Below are 18,545 nucleotides of genomic sequence, written 5' to 3'. Positions count from 1 at the left end.
TTGGGTAATAGCTGCTCATTATGTCACATATAAAAGTTACCCTTGCTTTAACAAAAAAGTGGCACGGCAGAGAGCAAGATTGAACAAAATTTGGTTCAAAGAAATTAATCAGACTTGATTAGATAACAGTTGCTAATTACGTCACATATAAAAGTCACCCTTGTAAAAAAAGTGGCACGGCAGAGAGCGAGTTTAAACAATGTTTGGTTCAAAAGGTTTGTTTTGTCGAACATTATCATGAAATGCGTACAATTTGCTACCGTTCTACACACTATATTAAAGAAGTAAACCTCACCAACTTGTTATCGATATGAAAAAAAAAAAAAAAAAACTGGTGAGAAATGCTCGATATTTGTATAAAACTTGACATGATTGTTGCATAGAAATTACTAGGAATGAATAGAACAATCTTGTTCAAAGAGCAATGTTCGAATGATAGTGAAAATGAAAGTGAATCAAAAAGAGAAGAAAATATGAAACTGGTTTGATTTTGACGCAAAGTTATTATCAAGAGTCGTTAAAAGAAGGAAGCGAATCTTCAGACATAAGCTTCAGTTCGCCGCCCCTGAATGCGGTTGAAAAATTGCCTCCAACTAGTCAGCGTCTTGCTTGACCAAACCCAAAAGCTGCTGGTTATCCCGACAATCATTGCCATCAGATACTTAATCATGAAGACTTCAAATTCCGGACGACGACCAAGATCGCGTGTTCGCTCGCCAACGGGACAAGGAATTAAGTACTTAGTGCATTTCTCTGACCACCAATTGAGCATCCAATGGTCAAAATAGGCTTGCTCGTAGAATAAACAAGCAATAACTATCAAGGCAGGCACTGTGTAAAGCACAGAAAATATACCAATGCGAATCATCAATTTTTCAAGTTTGTCTGTCTTAGTTCCGTCGTGTTTCATTACTGTGCGAATGCGGAACAGGGATACAAATCCTGCAAGGAGAAACACCGTTCCCAGTACCAGGTAGACGCACAACGGCGCCAACACAAAGCCTCTCAGTGCCTTGACGTTCCATAATCCCACGTAACAGACGCCGGACAAGATATCCCCTGAAAAGTATAACAAATATTTAATTATTGAAGCATGACTTTAGCATTTTAATTGGCCAAAATTCAAATTTGTATCCCTCATTGATACAGGCTTAGATACGGTGAATTAGACTTCTCTTTTTGGATTTGAGGATAATTTGAAATAACATTTTACGCCATTTTGTGAAAAGATTCACTATAAATATAAAAATGAAACTACCAAATGAATTTAGTTGAAACGTATTATTTGTCCAAGGGTTTGGAATTTCAAAAAAATGACTTGGCCGAATTCTGTAAAACGTGATCCGTGACTTAATTAGGAGATATATACGAGTAGATGGCTGAAAAAGTGAGTCTGACGAAAATTAACTTTTGTAGATTTATGGAAAAAACTCAGATATGGCTTGAAAATTTGTTAAAATTTTTCGTAGTTATTTTATTGAAAATATTTCTTGAAATGCATTTCAGAGAAACTAATCAGAACTAATTTTAAAAAGTATTCTTTTTTTTGATAGGAGCATACGGAATAACAAAAAATATCCGACTAAAACTGAAACCAGCAGGTTAACTGCCTGCAAACTTTCTGTTCTTATTAAAATAAGGCAGTCAGGCTCGCTGATCAAAATTTTGTAGCTTCTCATGTAAATCTAATAATTTCAGAAAATCTCAGATTTCAATATTATTAAATTATCTCATTTATAACAAGTTAATGTACTGGCTTGCTAACTTTGACTACTAATAACAGCTTCGTAACTTCCAAGGCTCATTGATACTTACCCTCGACTTTTCCCATAGCAAGAATGGTGATAGTTTTAACGGCAGGAACAGCCCAAGCAGCCAAATGAAAGTACTGCGAATGAGCCTCGATAGCTTCATGCCCCCACTTGAGTCCAGCAGCAAGGAACCAAGTGAGAGTGAGAATGACCCACCAGATGCTGGAGGCCATGCTGAAGAAGTACAAGACCATGAAGAGCACGGTGCACAATTCGTGCTTGGTCCCCTGCGTGATGGTGGAGACTGTTTCGACCCTGACATTCAGAGGTGGAGCAAAGGGTTCACGGCAAGAAATAGAGTTGCCGGCAGCCCACCCGACGACGTATACGAGGGCGACCATCAAGTAGCAAACAGAGAGAAAGATGATCGGCCTTTCAGGATATCTAAAGCGGTCCGTGTCAATGAGGAAAGTCAGAGCAGTGAAAAAGCAGGATGCTGCGCAGACGAAGGCCCAGGTGCCGACCCAAATTCTAGAGAAACGTCGCTCCTTCGGAGTGAAGAACATGTCTTCGCAGGGTGCGCCACAGTTGGGTTCTGTGTCATCCCCGACCTTAAGACTGTACCCAAGGTCATGAGGGACCTGGAAGTGCATGGAGCAGACAAAGCCATAGTCACGAGCGCCGAAGAAGTCACTGCCATCAGATGGCCGGTTATTCCAGACGGGTTGATACTCTGCTCGCGGACCTTGGGATTGGGGTTCGAGTGTTCTGGAAGGCTCGGTGGACGCGGTATTGTTGTCGCCAACACAGATTTCGTCGTGACCATAAACCGGGAACTTTGAACACTCCAAGTTGTCCGGCCAGAGGAAGCCAAAGCGATTCATGAGCAACTCACAGCCAGCTTTTGCACTCTCACAGAGCGACCGGCAGGGCCGTATCGCCTTCTCCAATATCGTGCAGACCGGAACGTACATCGAGCACAAAAAGAACTGCAAGTCTGGGCTGCACTTTACCTTGACCAGTGGGAGGAATTGATGTACCTCGAGTCCGGCGTCCTCCTGTTTCTGGTGGCTCATCAGGTTCGGCATGATCGTTTCGTTGTACGGAATGTTCATGCACATCGGTATCGTTATCGGCTCACATCGCCCATGATGTTCAAGGGAGTCTCGCGCGTGGAGCCCAAGACTCACGTTGACGACGTCCGCCACGATCAGGTACGCAAATAGAAGCGACAACATATTCAGACGCCTTTACTACGGGGATCGGTAATTCGAAGCGGTAAAAACAACGAGTGTGATTAATATTCCCGTACTTCACACGCGAACATATTTCACTTTACTCCGAGCTATCAATATCGCTCACTTGATTAGATGCATTTCTTTTGTATGTATGTACTTATCTCATATGCATAAGAGTTCACCATAAACAACGCAAGGATTGTAAACAGACCGCTGACCACCCTTGACTATGAACCTACACTGAGAAGGGAACGCTTAGCGCATTTCTATACTCAGTGTACATTGAATCCCGCAACGGTTGCCAAATTCCCTAGGAATTTTATAGTTTAACTAGCTCGCAGTGCTGTCAACAATCTTTCATCTTTTTTACGCTATCGAGTTCGTGAGTAGCTCTGCCTCTGTCTTACGGAATTTTTAGTGCTGCCGTGTAACATCGGAACGTACTCAGAAGAATTTGCAGTTGTGCTTGTATCATGTCTGGTAAGGAGAATTATAATAGTATGGGTTCTCAAATTTTCAAACAATTTTAACACTCGAACAGTAAAAGAGGAAGGTTTTTGAAAGAAAATCCGAGTAAGGCTAATAGTCTAGATTTTTTGCAGGAATTGCCCCATTATTTTTATTATTTGTTACCGCATAGATTTCGGGGAAATTGGCAATACACAACTGTCTGTACAGTCACACTTCCGACTTCATTTGCGTTGGCATAGGAAAAAACTGTGCGTAGTCGCCGACGAGAGCAATATGAATCCAGTGAACCAGTCGGTAAGTACAAAACGGGCCGGTGGATAATCACGACTGCAAAAAAAGATAAGCAACGGTAGATGCCGCTGCGTATCTTGTATATGTTACGTCCATGGTGGTGACGTCATGATCCACGCATGCGCAATAAGTAATAGCTGTTGAAGTCCGTGGTTGAAGCCAAAGCACTGCTCTAGTTAGTAGAGTTGTTCAGTGAGCCGAAGTCGCCGAAATGAAGGGAGGAGCAGCGGAGTCTGAATGAGACCACTGATATCTACTATACGTGTGAGCGAAACAGGAAAGCATGGGTGAGTGAGGTTATAATAATTTCGTATTCTGAATTGAAGCATTTTCACGTGAAACAATGTTCACCTCGAGTAAAACGGAAATTCAAATGAAAAAGCAGTATTTTGCGTGTTGCAGCTTGAGAGCAGTTTACGGGTGAAACAAAATGGAGGTAGTAAAGGTTACATATATGTGGTACATCGGGAGAGAAAAAGAGAGAGAGAAACGTGCATACAAAATGGACGACGTATTGTACATACATACATACATCTAAAAAGGTCTGTAAGAGTAACTGTTGAGGGAACAGTAGGGACAAATTACTGAAATACATATAATGTAAATTAAATGATCGCCGGTATGAGATTATCGCGGCTGTTTATCTAGACTTCACATCAGTAGTTGTGGGTTGCCAATACCGATTAATCCTCGGATTAATCACTGAAGTGAAATGGACAACTTGGTCGAATTCGCGTAATTGGGTATTAACGGGGAGTTGGAAGTTGTTGTAAATTATTGGAATAAAGTTTACCTTACCTTTTATAAGATGGCTTCTCCTGAAACCGTTGAAAAGGTGTGATGAACGAACTTGTTCTAAATGAACACTGAATTTAGATTTGGAATTGGTTTAAAATGGAATATATTTCGATTAAACACACAGAATAAAAATGAACAATTTTAATAGTTAAAATTGGGTAATGAATCGGGCAGAGATTCGTCGTTGGAATGCAAATGCTAGAGGATTTTACTGCGAGAATCTACTGAGAACAAGTAGCTACTGGAGGTAAAAACCAAGAGAGCGAATGAACGCTGGGTGCTTGTATTTATTTAGATTGGTAGCAGTAGGGGTGTGAATCCTCCTCAAGCACTACCCTACAACAACGTATTGCTTCCCCCTATTCTAAGTATTACAACTCGGTGCTATGCTACTTATTGGTACCGGGTGCAAAATTGGACTTTGGACTGGCCAAGTCCAAAGTCCATCAAACTTCGACAAATCAGTGTCGAAGTAAAATAATGATTGCAGGAATTTTTATTCCACGTACAAACAAAGAAAATGATTAATTGCGGAGATAAAACGGCAACAAGAATAATATATGATGAAACCGACAAATGGTCACGTCGGGATTTTAACACTCCAGACAGTTTCTACGATCGGGATTGTAACTTTTGGGTCGAGTGACGGCAAACCGTTTCACCTGAATCAAGTAACATTTGCCTTTCCAGTCGTCATATTGGATTCGCCATTTTGAATTTCTGAGTTTCAAGTTCAGATTCGTAATTCGCGACCTGCTTAAAAAATTCCGAGTTCATAGTTTTACCTGAATCAAGTGAATTTGCCTTTTAGGTCGCTATATTGGAACCGCCATTTTGAATTTCGAATTCAATTTTGTACTCTGCGTGTGTTGGTATTTGTTGATTGACAAAGTCCCTTCACGTTGTTATATATCTATATATATTACGGTGACGTCATGAATTGCATGAGAACTACTGAGAAGCCGGTCGAAGTTGAGTCGCACTCCGCACTGTTCAAACGTCACAACGATTATTGCTGCACGAGCCTGGCCACTGCGGTCTCGGCCGACGGATCAAAGCTTCCCCCGCCTAGTTCCCTAGTTGACCGAAATTCGACATCGAATGGACAAAGGCATCCATAAGGAAATTCTTGCCAGAACCGGGGGGTCCAAGAAAGAACATCGTATTTCTCTTCGAATATCGGCGATCCGCGATGTCGACCAATCGTCGCAAGAAGTCCTTCGCCAATCTCTCGTACTGGAATACAACCAGCGCGTGTATTAACTGCATTGACGTTTTAATCGAATGATAATAATTATGTATTTCACCGTAAGGGGCGTTAAATATGCGTTGATTTGGCTCTAATTGTCGTAACCACATAAACATTTCTATCATTGACATTTGATTTATCTCGTGTCTGCGTATGTTGAGAACACTTTTGATCAATTGACTATTGTCTGGTATATACTTGTAAGTTGAATTTAACCACTGGTGCATTTTAAATGTATGTTTTAACGGTGATGTAAAATACCTCTTAACCAGTCCAAGAGTTTATCGCTCGGGTTTCTTTTACCGCTCCCGGACTTGCATTGATCTTTCGAGTTGCTCCGTGCAACACTTGCATCACCTGCGTATGCAAAAGATCCACAATCGGTGAACAGGTGAACGTCGTTCTCCAAAGCGCCTGCTTCCACCACACCTTCTTGTCTTTGTTGTTTATGTCGGATTTGCGATACATTTCCATCTTTACCACGAACATGCCATCGACTCCCGACGACTTCAATGTATTCAATGTTTCGTCTTCCCTTCTGGAAATACTCTGACAAATTGAGCCAGTGTTCGATGGACCAGGATTGATTTGAAATATTTCGTCTATTGAAATGTCCCGGTGCTCCTCCGCAGGCTTCTCGATAGAGTCGATAGATTCTTCTTGAATGAAATCGACTTCTTCTTCGGTGGACATTCTTCTTCTGTTATTGTAATATCTTCGTTATAAGTCGATTTACTCACGTTTTCTCTATTTGCTGACTCTAAGGCAAGTTCCACAATTTGTTGAGTATCTTCCATTATGGGCGGATATACGATTGTAAATGATATCTTAAAAAGGAATATTTATTCCTTTTGCTCCCCAGCCTGAACCTCGCCACACACTTATCTCAGCTCTCTCGAGTAGGCTACTTAGAGTTGCTTATCTTATCTCTATCATGGGCATACACCATGATGCTTCACACCGGTGTGCCCGATGAGATTGACGAGGAAGAAATGAAGGAAATCTGCATCTATACAAATATACTATACAAGTGTTTGGGGCTCTGTTAATTTTTATATGTCTACATCTACTTGGTCCGTATATTTTTATGTATCTGTGTCTACTCGCTCTGTATTTTTTAATATATGGGGCATTCCATATCAATTCAGTAAACATTTCACCATGACTTTTATAATTTCACCAAGGGGTTTTCCCGTATATTCCCCTTGTAAGACTTGAAACTAGGTGCAATCAGCAATTCTCATAATGTTTCGATAGGCGTGTGACGTCAGAGCGGCACTCCACAAAAATTCTCCAAAGCTGCCACTAGAGATTATTGCGGATGTTTAGCTAGACTTCACATCAGTAGTTGTGGGTTGCCAATATCGATTAATCACTGAAGTGAAATGGACAACTTGATCGAATTCGCGTTATTGTGTATTAACGGGGAGTTGGAAGTTGTAAATTATTGGAATAAAGTTTACCTTACCTTTTATAAGATGGCTTCTCCTGGCACCGTTGAATAGGTGTGATGAAGGAACTTTGGTTTAAATGAACACTGAATTTAGATTTGGAATTGGTTTAAAACGGAACATATTTCGATTAAAGACACAAAATAGAAATGAACAATTCTAATACAATTGACACATTCAATGCACATGCAGCCTGATAACGGACCGATCGTGACCTAAGCTCATGCAGGTAAATACGTGAGTTGGGATACGTACTAGACGCGGTGTCGCGTCAGCTTATTCTGTCAATGATACCAAGAAGTATTGCATAATAATTTTATTTTTAGAACAAATAGCACCACACGACAAACACTCATAATGGTAGTAATCCCGGCTAGAAATCTGCCTGTGCATGTGTCCATGTGTCAGGTCCCGACTAGGTCCTTGTCAGGCCCGTCAGATCCTGCTCTGGTCCTAGTCTGGCCCCTGATTCATTTCTAGCAGGGATCATCTTCGCTATGTTACGTGGAAGCTCTCCTTCTCGTGTAAGATTGGGGTTTTCATCGGTCGCGATTTCGTCACGACGTCGGGTTATCTTCTGCCTAGGTTGCGTGCTGGTCTCACACGGGACCGAGAGAGATCGGTGGCCTGAAAATAGATAAACTAACATTAGTTTCGTTGGAGCTTACAAGACGTTCCAAAGAGCGCACACGACAACTTGGTCGACGTATCGTTGATATGAGTTTGTAGAAATGATATACTCACGTCTTTCTGATATGTTGCTCATTTCCAGTCTTGCATCGGTCAAGGCTGGGATCTGGATCCAGTAGCTGCAAATGGAAAGAAACGAAATATGAAATTCAGTTATTAAAGAGGTACTCCATCCCTGGGAGGAAGGCGCAGGAGAAGTATTAAAATGCATAATCCAGAGACGCGGCAGCGGCTCGATGGCAAGGATTTAAAAAAAAGCGTAGCGTGAGAGCTACCGTACTCTGATATACAGTAAAATAGGCGTTTCATGACGCCACAGAAACTTATAATATATATTGTGATGTAACCACGATCAGTCTTATCATAATCACTATCATTGCTGAGTGCCGGCATGACGACGGATCGTAACAAAGACACTGTTCACAGGGGTTCAGTTATGACCTGCGTCAAGCTTGTGTACGTGTACAACACATGAACACACACACGCACGCGCATACAAGGAAAACGTGTTATGATTTCAGTAAATGTCAGAAACGTTTTAAGATGAAGTAATGTGTGTAGCAGAGGTCTAAGAGCAGGTGAGCCTGGCTCAGGTAACTTGCCTTAGGATCGACGTTACGTCACTAGAAGTCAAAGTTTTACGCCAAGGTGTTCGTTAGCTCTGCAGCGTTTATCTTCCTATCTTTCTGCAACACCTGAGAGTCTTATTTTGCAGAGATTCATGCCTAGACCTTATCCAGAAGCGTGCCAGGAGGCTGGCGACCATCGTTTGTGGTGAAAAAATTCAACTGCATTCTGAGCCAAGTGCATCTCAATGCATCAGGTTGACATTGCAATGTCGAAATTCCTATTCTCACCTGATGCTGCATCTAGGAATTATGCACCGTACGTTATTGTGTTCCAGACTGTAACTATGGAAAAGATGCTCGTGGGGTTAGTAATGACAGACGCTAATGATAATGCGTTGATCGCCATGTTGTCAAATCCTTCGAACCAGTCCTCGACATATGGGTTTCTACCACGTACATGCCTATGTACCCTATAACTATGGAAAAGATGCTCGTGGGGTTAGTAGTGACAGACGCTAATGATAATGCGTTGATTGCCATATTGTCAAATCCTTCGAACCAGTCCTCGACGTATGGATTTCTATCCACCTTGCCTGGTTGACTTGACCATTGATCCTATTGCAAACTTGTTATGTTTAATAACTGACCTCACCAAAGCTAGTCCCGAAGCCATCAGTATCATTGTTGAAAGAGTAGAAAAATCTCTGCTCAAGGACGTCGTCAGAGCAGACAATTGATACGCGATTCGTCCTGTTGACTCACATAGGCGTGGGCGTTTCGGCCACAGGACACTACGAGTGTTTCCAAAATCTTTAGTAGAGAGATATTGCCTTCATTAAATATACAACTGGTACTGCTCCGCCGGGAAGATGCTTTGCACATGCCCAATACACTCTTTTTTTACGACGTAATTGAAGGATTCTACAAGAGCACTAAGCAAGAAATTTCACACATTTTGCAGTAACGAACTCTTTATAGCTACCTGCATTCAGAGATTTGGCAAAAAAATTTTACAACAATATTTCCAATGTTTTCAAAGTTGAGCTGAATTATTTCGTATTTTCATATGAAGTAAGTTGAAATTTCATTTGAAATTTTTTTGAGAAACACATACCAAGTGTAACTGGCGATGCAAGTACTCGACTTGATGGTCAATAGAAAACAAAAATTTAACGCAAATATATATTTTTAGCATTTCTTCGCATACGCTGGCACATGTTAGTAAATTGCAGACAAAAGTTTCAAGTTGGGAATAAAAATTTCCAAAACATGTGATTCAGAACAACAACTTACCCTCGCACTGAAATCGTCATGTGGTATGCAAAAACTGTTAAGAGGATGCCATAATAGCCATACAGAATTCCAAGTAAATGAATTTCTTCAACAACCATCGCGATAATTAAGAATCCAAACGATAATGTGTATGGGAATGTAGAGGTACCTTTTAATAGGAGTTGTACAAATTTGGGTTTTCGATGAGGGTACGAAGATAAGTTAACTGTAAATTTAGTAGCTCATTTTTTAGAGCCTGACTCTACAGGGAATTATTATTTTTAAGTGTAAAATGTTATTATGAATAAGATCAATAGTATAAACGAGAAATCTGTTATGCAATTGTGTATCATAGAAGAATTAGGATCTATATAGCTGACCGATTTTGAAACGCATGGAAGTAGTTAGAACAGGTTCATTAAATGTTCTATAGAAACATAGCCACTCACTGCCAACACTGAATTTAGCCATAATAGGGCGATCGGAACTATTACGATTAGGTTTAATGAAACTTGAGAAAATAAGGGAGACTGGAGTAGAGTGGGAAACTTGAAGAAAGAGCATTATCATCTGGATGATGTTTTCATATTTCTTTTCATTAATGTTTAATGAAAATATTTCATTTTCAAAGTTGCGAAAGAAAAAAAAATCATTCTTTGGTGCAAAGTGGAGAACCTTTCCAAAATATGGACATTTTTTTTCGTATCGATTTTTAGCTGCCCCACTTTAGCCTGGTCTCTCCAATTTGCCATAAAAATACTAGAATTAAAACGCATCTATTTTAAGAGAATAAGTTTACGTAATAAGTAAACCGTGAGATTAAGGAGAAGATAATCAATGATTCACGCATGTACACCATAACTTATCCATATGTTCACAAATGTAATTTTAAAGAGGTAAAGAATCAGAACAGAGGAGACAAATTTCATTGGAATGTATCATAGAATCCTTTATAAGGGATATAAACTACCGACTACAACATCGACTACAAATCCTCGCCGTCACCAAGACCAGCTTCAAGTTTTTATGGAAAAATTCCATGCGAACTCTTTTACACAATTCACGCGCAACTACAGAATGCTGATCTTGAAAATCGTAACACAGATCTACAGATTGTTAAGTATCGATCTTCGAGGACTTCGAGGGAAAGCAATAATTCCCCGTGACTTGAAAGTGTGAAGAACCGAATTTTCATTTATTAAAGTATCATTGATTTCGACTGAATGGTGTTGTAACTTCCATGGAGCCAAATAACACTATAACTGAAACAATCCGGCTGCGCCAAAACTTTACGAACGATGCAATTTGCCAACGAATATGATACCTGCGATAGTACAATTGCTCAAAGGTACGTGTAAATCGGTTTGAGGAATTGGGAAAAACTAAACCAACATTCCAAACCATATTGTAGTCTGACGTGAAATTATTTAAAATTTCTACTGCGGTAACGAAATCGACAACGAAGAAGAAACTACGTTCTCGGATATTGCAACTGGATAGATAAGTTATTCTATATAATTTGACAAATGGAGTTGTGGGGCAAAGGAAGAGTTACGTATAATAAAAAGATAACTATAAAACTACGTCGTGTCAATCTGGATCATACCTAACATCTGAAATTAATGATCGTCGAAGAATCCGAGAAGAATGAATTTATTCAGAAGAAACTTGTTTCAACCGCCAATTTGAAGATGTGTTGCCCTACGTAATCCGAAAAAAATTTCCTCGCCGAAAGCAACTCACAAGGAACGTGGATGACTTCTTTATATATATCATGAAGTTTCAATACCAAAATGCAAACTTGAAGAATTCGTTGACAACCATTCGGTTCAGCTTGACAAATTTACACATCATCTGTAATAAACGGGTTAGATTATATGGCAAAACCCGACGCGACGGAAAAATAATCCACGACGTGAAATGCGTATAGACTATATGCAACTGAAACCTGAGGTCAACGTCTATCTCGAGCACTTTAACACATCACCATAGCAGAGAATATCACAAATCCATCTCAAATTGACCTCGGTAGAGTAATCAGCTATCATTGAACCTTCAAAAGTGCCTCATCGTCAAAATACATCTGCCAAAGCGATCTACCAACAAGCGGAATTCATTCGTCCACGAGTTCAGAACGCCTAAGCGAATGAATCTTGTTTCCTGAAGATAAACGTGAAACATCAATTGACATCACCTTTCGGAAGTTGGAGCGCAGGATTCCTCGGAATATATTTGATCTCCCTTGGAATCAAATCTTTCGTCGGTATGCTGATTACGACTTGAATTACGAAGACTTACGAATTAAATTCTGATTGAAGGACGCTTTTCGCTCACCTGCCCACTGTTGCAATGAACAAGGGTTCAGTAGAAGCAAGCCAGACATGAAAATCCTGAAGAGTCCGCACATTCGACGAAGACATCATCGGCTTCACCCAATGCGCTAAATATGTGTTATGGAATCGACCACAAGAAGACGAGTGTTGCATTTTTGAATAAGAATGGAAATTAAAATGACAGACAAATATCGACTCCCAACTCCCAGAAAATCAAACGGTAGTTTTCTCGGTAACTATTGTATCCTGAATTATTGTAGGAAAGAAAAATGATCGAGCGTTAGGGTCACCAATTTTTTGTAAGATGGGAGATGTAATAACGTCTGAACGTGAATCCATAGTTTCCGATTACTTACTATTGTTAAATATTATTTAGGTACTAGCAAATAAATGGTATACAAAAAGGAAAACACATGGCGACAGATGCCAACTTTCTCGTGCCTTAACCTCACCAATCGAAGCAAAGTTCTGGAAACATTTGCAAGCTTTGTTAGTTTTAAGTACCTAGGCTTAGGTAGTTCTAGGAATTGAGATTGAATGAAGCAGTGAAAAATGGAGGCATTCGAGGTATAGAAACAGAACAGAGTAAATGTGCTCATTTAATTTTCATTTGTATTTTCAATTTTATTGCATTTAGAAAATTACTAGTTCTATCTTATTTAGTTGCATTGTATAGTAAAACGAAACAAAAAATATAATGTGGAATACATTGGAATATATATACTATTTACTGAAAATTAGATTAACGTAAAAGTCATAAAATTTTCTAAAAACATCCTAACATTTACTAATATTTGAATAGTTATTCAAAGTACTTATATTCACAATTGTTCGTCGAATAATAATATATAAAAAATTTGATTTATGGTAAATAGAATAGTTTATTATAATATTACCATATTTTTGTTACAACGCCGAATGTTAAGTAGGAGGAAGTCCGGCACTATCGGTCTGCTCGCTGACCGCTGCGTATCTGATATTACTTGCTGACCGATACCGCCGGACTTCCGCTTACGTCGGGCAGAAAGTGAATTCTGGGAAGTGAAGCAAAGCCACATGGCGTCCAGATATAATGAGAATATAATTGTACAACTTGGATAGAATATTTCCAAACCCGCGTAATGTAGTACATTTCATACGCTGCATCGATTGGTTTGATGATTTTGATTTACCGTTTCAAGGACTTAAGTCTGAAGTTAGTAACTAAACTTGTAATATAGAAAATATTTTTTTATCTCTAACAAATATGGCTATTATGGTTGAAACCGTATTTCAATAAAAAACCCAGTCGGCACTTTTGTATTGGTTGAAAAGAGGGAAAGCCCATGAGTCATGTATCATTTTGATAGAATGATTAGTGAAGCATATTTCATCACTTCTAGTCATTCCAAACACATGCTCTAATCCAGACTCCATCTTATATGTAACTTTGGGAACCAGGCATCCCAATGAGCTCTTTAAGAAGAGACAAAAAATAAGTACTGTTCTCCATGGTGTTAACACTCTGATTCCTCTGCTTGCAAAGTCCAGATCCTTCTTTTCAATTCCTGTGTATTCAAAGCCAGTATTATTCTTCTTCTTCTTTACATATAAGATGGTCCTAGACAGCAAAAAGCAGATAGAGATCAAGACCACTAGAGTTAATATCCCCAGAATAAGACATGGCGTCTTATGACAACCTTGTTGTATGTTTGCCAAAAGACTTCCCTCACATGGTATTTCTCCTATAAATCGAGCAGAGCAGTCATTCCAATCAACTTCAACTGGGCCAAATAATCTTCGTGAAGAGAGAGATTTGCAAGGAACTTGTATAACTCCGGTTAAAAAACATAGGTGGTTTAAATTTATGGTTCAAGCTGTTGTTTTGATTCATATGTTTTTTTTTTTTTTTTGATCAAATGACACTTCTTTAAGACCACAATCATTTCCTACCACCAAATTTAATTGATCCTGATGTGTAGGGTGACGTATGATTCTTTACAGAGGCTAAAGTTAAAGCGCGTATACTTAGCCTTTGGAGACTTTGTAATTGTTAGCATTCGTAGACATCAATTGTTCATCCATGCATTTGAAAACATTTTTTAGACCTCCGTTTGATCTAAATTTTGTAATGATTTTGAATTCTGAGTGAAACCACCTCCACTATAGCTTCAGGCAATGGATCGCCGATTCTCTATCATAAAACAAGAAATGGACGATCTTGAACCATTTAAAAGAATAAAACATGCATTTTTTGCCCAATTTTATATGGAAACATTTTTCGGGTACAACGTTGAAAATGAAAAATATATGAAATTCGTCGTTTTTCGACGATTTTGAGTCATGCATAAGTGAAACTTGAAATTTTCGCGTACGTTCATCAGAGTTGCAGACACTCTTGTGACGTCCCGAAATGCTAATTAACAAAAAAAACTAATTTTATATTACTATCGCACACGACACGACATTGAGATTACGGAGCCCTGATTTATTTGAGGGGCTCGGGCCCCTGCTACGAATTCTAAACGGCCGAACAGGGTAATGATGAATAATTCTGACTTACTTTTAATCAATATTGATGACTTCTGGCTTCTCAGATACTTCCTTAATATGTGGGAACGGGATAACCTTAAACCGATCGTAAATCGGAGGGATCGTAGGGATCACTGATTCTAATTTACTAGACTAATTACGAAAATGAAGAAACGATGTTTAAACTTTGGGTAGACTCCCGTATGTTGTTACGATAGACTTTCGTGTAAAAGTATAAAAGTGTGGTTAAAATTACTTGAATGGTATAAAAGTGTGGACACGAAAATATTCCAAGTTACAGAAGACATCCCTAAAACGAAAATTGGATTAATCTTGATACCTTTCATACCTTTAATAGTCTAGTCAATCTAGCCCGAATAATAGGCTAACCCCTAAATAATTACTATGCGGATGACAGATATATCAATCGACGCAGAAAATTGTCCTGAATAACATTTAAAAATGTCAAGGTCAAGGTCTAAAACGCCTAGACTATAATTGTAACTATACATATCAGTGCTTGATGTTAAACACGGCCATTGCGGCCATTTCTGAAATGAGGAAAATTGGCTCTTCAGGAAAAGCCGATTTTCCATTCGAGCAGACGAAAAAGTTCCGGAGCGACTTGATTGCCACGGTTACTGAGGAAGATTGGCTACTGCTATATGGGTCGATGCATCGTAAAATTCTACTTGATTTTACTAACCAGCCTAGATACTTTAGTTTGGTATGCTTGGCATACCTACGCTAAACTATCATTAAAATACGTGATTTCTTTATCCAATAAACAATCAACTTGTCCAATAAAAGTTCCATTTGTTGACCAGAATTAGTATATTGAAATCTGACAGCAAAATTTCTACTGGTGATGGATTACAAGGTGGAAGATATCCAAGAAAAAGAGTGTGGCTGGTCACTAAGTAAAATAATAAATTTAGCTGTGAATATTAATAAGCACATGCCATTACGAGCTGGTGCGTTCACATTCATACATACACTACCTAAGGATATTCACGATAAGAAGACCGTAGTCAACATCCGTATCAGCGAGTCATATTGCTTTCATGGTAGGTCACTGCAGCCCTCTTTCCAGCTAACACAATCTCAGCGTAATCACTTCGTATCCGCATTTCAGCTCAGGACCAAGGTATGATAGTTTGAATTATGAAATATTCAATGTCTTTAGACGAAATCCCAAAATTTGAAAAAATTAACGAACTTCCGATTAATATTTACGGTATAGATCGTACTGAAAAAAGTACAGTGAAATCATACCCGTTTATTTGAGCCGAAACAAGTCTGATAAATCTGTTATTTATCTTTTAGTGTTGGAGACTGAAATTATTGCGGAAGATGATGTAGATGTAGAAGATTACATAAAGAATGTAACAAATCATTTTGCATGGATTCGAAGTTTATCGTGATTATTGAGTTCTTAAATTTCTAACTACCGTTCTCGTTACTTGGTTATGCGATAGATATCTAACGCACTTTCGATCTGAAAGATATTTGTCGGAGCACATAGATGATTACATGAATTACAACAAAACCAAAGTTATTTTACCAACAAAAGAGGACAAGATTCTAGTATATATCATATTTGTGAAAAATCGTTCACGTTTGTAGATGTCAAACGTAATCACTGTCATTTCACAGGAAAGTACCTCATCTGCTCATAAAGGCTATAATCTAAATTGTCAAAACTCAGATACTATCCCTGAGATATTCCACAATCTACCAGGTTACGATTCACATTTTCTGATTACAACATTGGCTACATCTTTCGAGGATACCATTCGGCTGATGCCCGGTAACAGAGAGCTTTGGCATTACAATATCAAAAATAGAACGAAGATAAAGCGGATTACGAAGACTCTGAGGATTTATCGGAGTAACAACTTAGGTAAACGAAATAAATCTTATTGTTATTTTTTTATGCAATGCTGATGTACTCATCACTTACACCTTAAACACTCTATCCAATTTTTTCAAGATTTGTATTCAGAATACAATTCTGAACACATTAAACAATAATATTCTATATCATTGCCTTCTTCGCTTTCCTCGCTATCAATTGTCTGTAAAATTTTCTTAATGACCGATTCAGGTTTACCGTTCATTTTTCCTTTTCCCCTTTTTTCCAGAGCCCTTCCTTACAGCTTTACAGTGCCTTTAATTCTGCTTGTTTTTCAGCCAAAGCATGTCCTCTGGCGCGTTACTTCAGACTGCTGATTTCCCCGCTCTACGTTTGGAAGCGACAGATTCTGTTGATGGTGCTATTGGCAAAGGCTTCACAGCTTCTGGTGAAAAATGTGAAACATTGTCTACGCCATCATTCGAAAGATCCAAAGCTGTATCGATACCATTCAAAGGGTCTGGAAGAGTCTCGTCAAGATTTGAAGGTCCCACTACTGCCTCGCAAGGACTTGGAGGACCTGGAGGAGGCACACGTTTTCTTTTTGAGCTTGAACTTCAACAGAAACACTGATGTCACATTCTCGATTCCCAACGCCTCTGAATATTAGCCTAATTTTGTATCACCTATTCAATTACGCGGGTTTATATATTCTTCGCACATACTTAAAACCTTTATATTTTCGTTTTAAGTCATTCTTATATTTTACTTTAAACTTCCATACGAATTCCATATCTATGTACAACATAAATACGAATAATGGCAGGTCCACCTATATTAAAAAATTAATGTATATGAAAAATGAAATTTATACAGTAAATCATAATACAACTAGAAGTGATAAAATACAGATAATGCTCTATGCAACTTGAAGTGATATTGTAATACAAATAAAGCTCTACAAGTGTGTGATATTCAGCTTGTATACCTTAGCTGACAAATCTTTTGAATTTCTTGTTACTTTGTGTGTTCCCTGACAGAATTTAGATGGTCAAAATTTTTTTTCCATTCCAGTGAGCTGTTATTTAAAATCCAATTTATCTAATCCACTGGCGCTCTATTTGGTCTTGCTGAATTATCCTTATTTCACTCGAAAACCTTCCACAAAAACCCACTGTAGTTGCCAAGAAGCAAGATCTCTAAGCATCTAAGAAAGGGGTGAAGAACGGGTAAAAGGGTTAAATTTCATAAACTCAAAGCAATCGAACGGGAAACTTACTTCAGAGAATTTTATTCTTCAGCAATAGAATCCATTCAAGTCAAAGTTAATACAGAACATAATCAAGTACAAGAACAATTTGTAAGTGTAGAGAATAACGATCTATTCCGAAGTGCTAGTAAGCAATTAATATAAAACATTTTGTTTATTCATTCAGAGATGATAATTCTGTTGACATCCCCACAGCAATCGTGCGTAAATAGTGTCACACAATTTGTAAACGGTGTGCTTTGAGAAAAGGTAGAAACAATTTCGCAATTCATTCCTTATCCAGTCTCCGCTGGACACGCACAGCCGCCCATACAGAGACAATCCAGATCGACTAAAGGTAAGTGATAACTTTTATTTCAAAAGCTCAAACAAGATAAAAAAATTCCGCGTTCATCTCAAGTAAATCGTGTTTAGGTATTTTGTCTTTGTACGAGCGTTAGATTATTATAGCGAATTTTGGATATCTGTAAATAAATCATAGCCAAACAAAATTCAGCCCATAACACTGGCTTCTTGATCTTGACAATCAGTGAAAATACGGTCAGTGACATATGACGGTGCATAATCTGAGTCTTGGAATATCTCTGGATTGAATGGAGAGATACTAGTTTTTTGGAGACTGTTCTGTGTATTGGCCGGTATCGACGTTAAAGACCAAGAATACTTTACAATTGCTGCAATTTCGTAAATGGACATCGTCTTCTCAGGGATATTACTCAGCCAATTGTCTTGGGCACAGTAGTGTTTGAAAGGACCATACACACCAACGTCTAGAGGCCGAAAACGGTGGCTGCAG

At 38.7% G+C, this 18,545-nt stretch overlaps 2 protein-coding genes and 1 long non-coding RNA gene across 3 annotated transcripts; 2 read left to right on the top strand and 1 right to left on the bottom strand.

Annotated features, from left to right (window-relative positions):
- Positions 1-214: 214 nt before the first annotated feature.
- On the bottom strand, positions 215-3,195 carry LOC124404987 (frizzled-2). The gene is made up of 2 exons (XM_046879571.1): positions 1,816-3,195; positions 215-1,059 (listed from the first exon to the last, which is right to left on the bottom strand). The coding sequence occupies exons 1-2, from the start codon at positions 2,987-2,989 to the stop codon at positions 539-541; spliced, it is 1,695 nt and encodes a 564-aa protein (XP_046735527.1). The 5' UTR covers positions 2,990-3,195; the 3' UTR covers positions 215-538.
- Positions 3,196-3,935: 740 nt separating this feature from the next.
- LOC124405003 lies at positions 3,936-4,223 on the top strand. Its single transcript, XR_006929043.1, has 2 exons — positions 3,936-4,038; positions 4,154-4,223. It is a non-coding gene; the product is annotated as an uncharacterized LOC124405003 (long non-coding RNA).
- A 10,600-nt stretch (positions 4,224-14,823) lies between these two features.
- LOC124404997 lies at positions 14,824-17,306 on the top strand. The gene is made up of 2 exons (XM_046879586.1): positions 14,824-16,527; positions 16,818-17,306. Exons 1-2 carry the CDS (start codon positions 16,251-16,253, stop codon positions 17,147-17,149), a joined length of 609 nt encoding a protein of 202 aa, XP_046735542.1. The 5' UTR covers positions 14,824-16,250; the 3' UTR covers positions 17,150-17,306.
- The last annotated feature ends 1,239 nt before the right edge of the window (positions 17,307-18,545 follow it).

Source organism: Diprion similis, chromosome 3, assembly GCF_021155765.1.
Source record: "Diprion similis isolate iyDipSimi1 chromosome 3, iyDipSimi1.1, whole genome shotgun sequence".
In the NCBI taxonomy this organism is placed as follows: Eukaryota; Metazoa; Arthropoda; class Insecta; order Hymenoptera; family Diprionidae; genus Diprion; species Diprion similis.
This window is presented reverse-complemented; position numbering and strand designations above follow the sequence as displayed.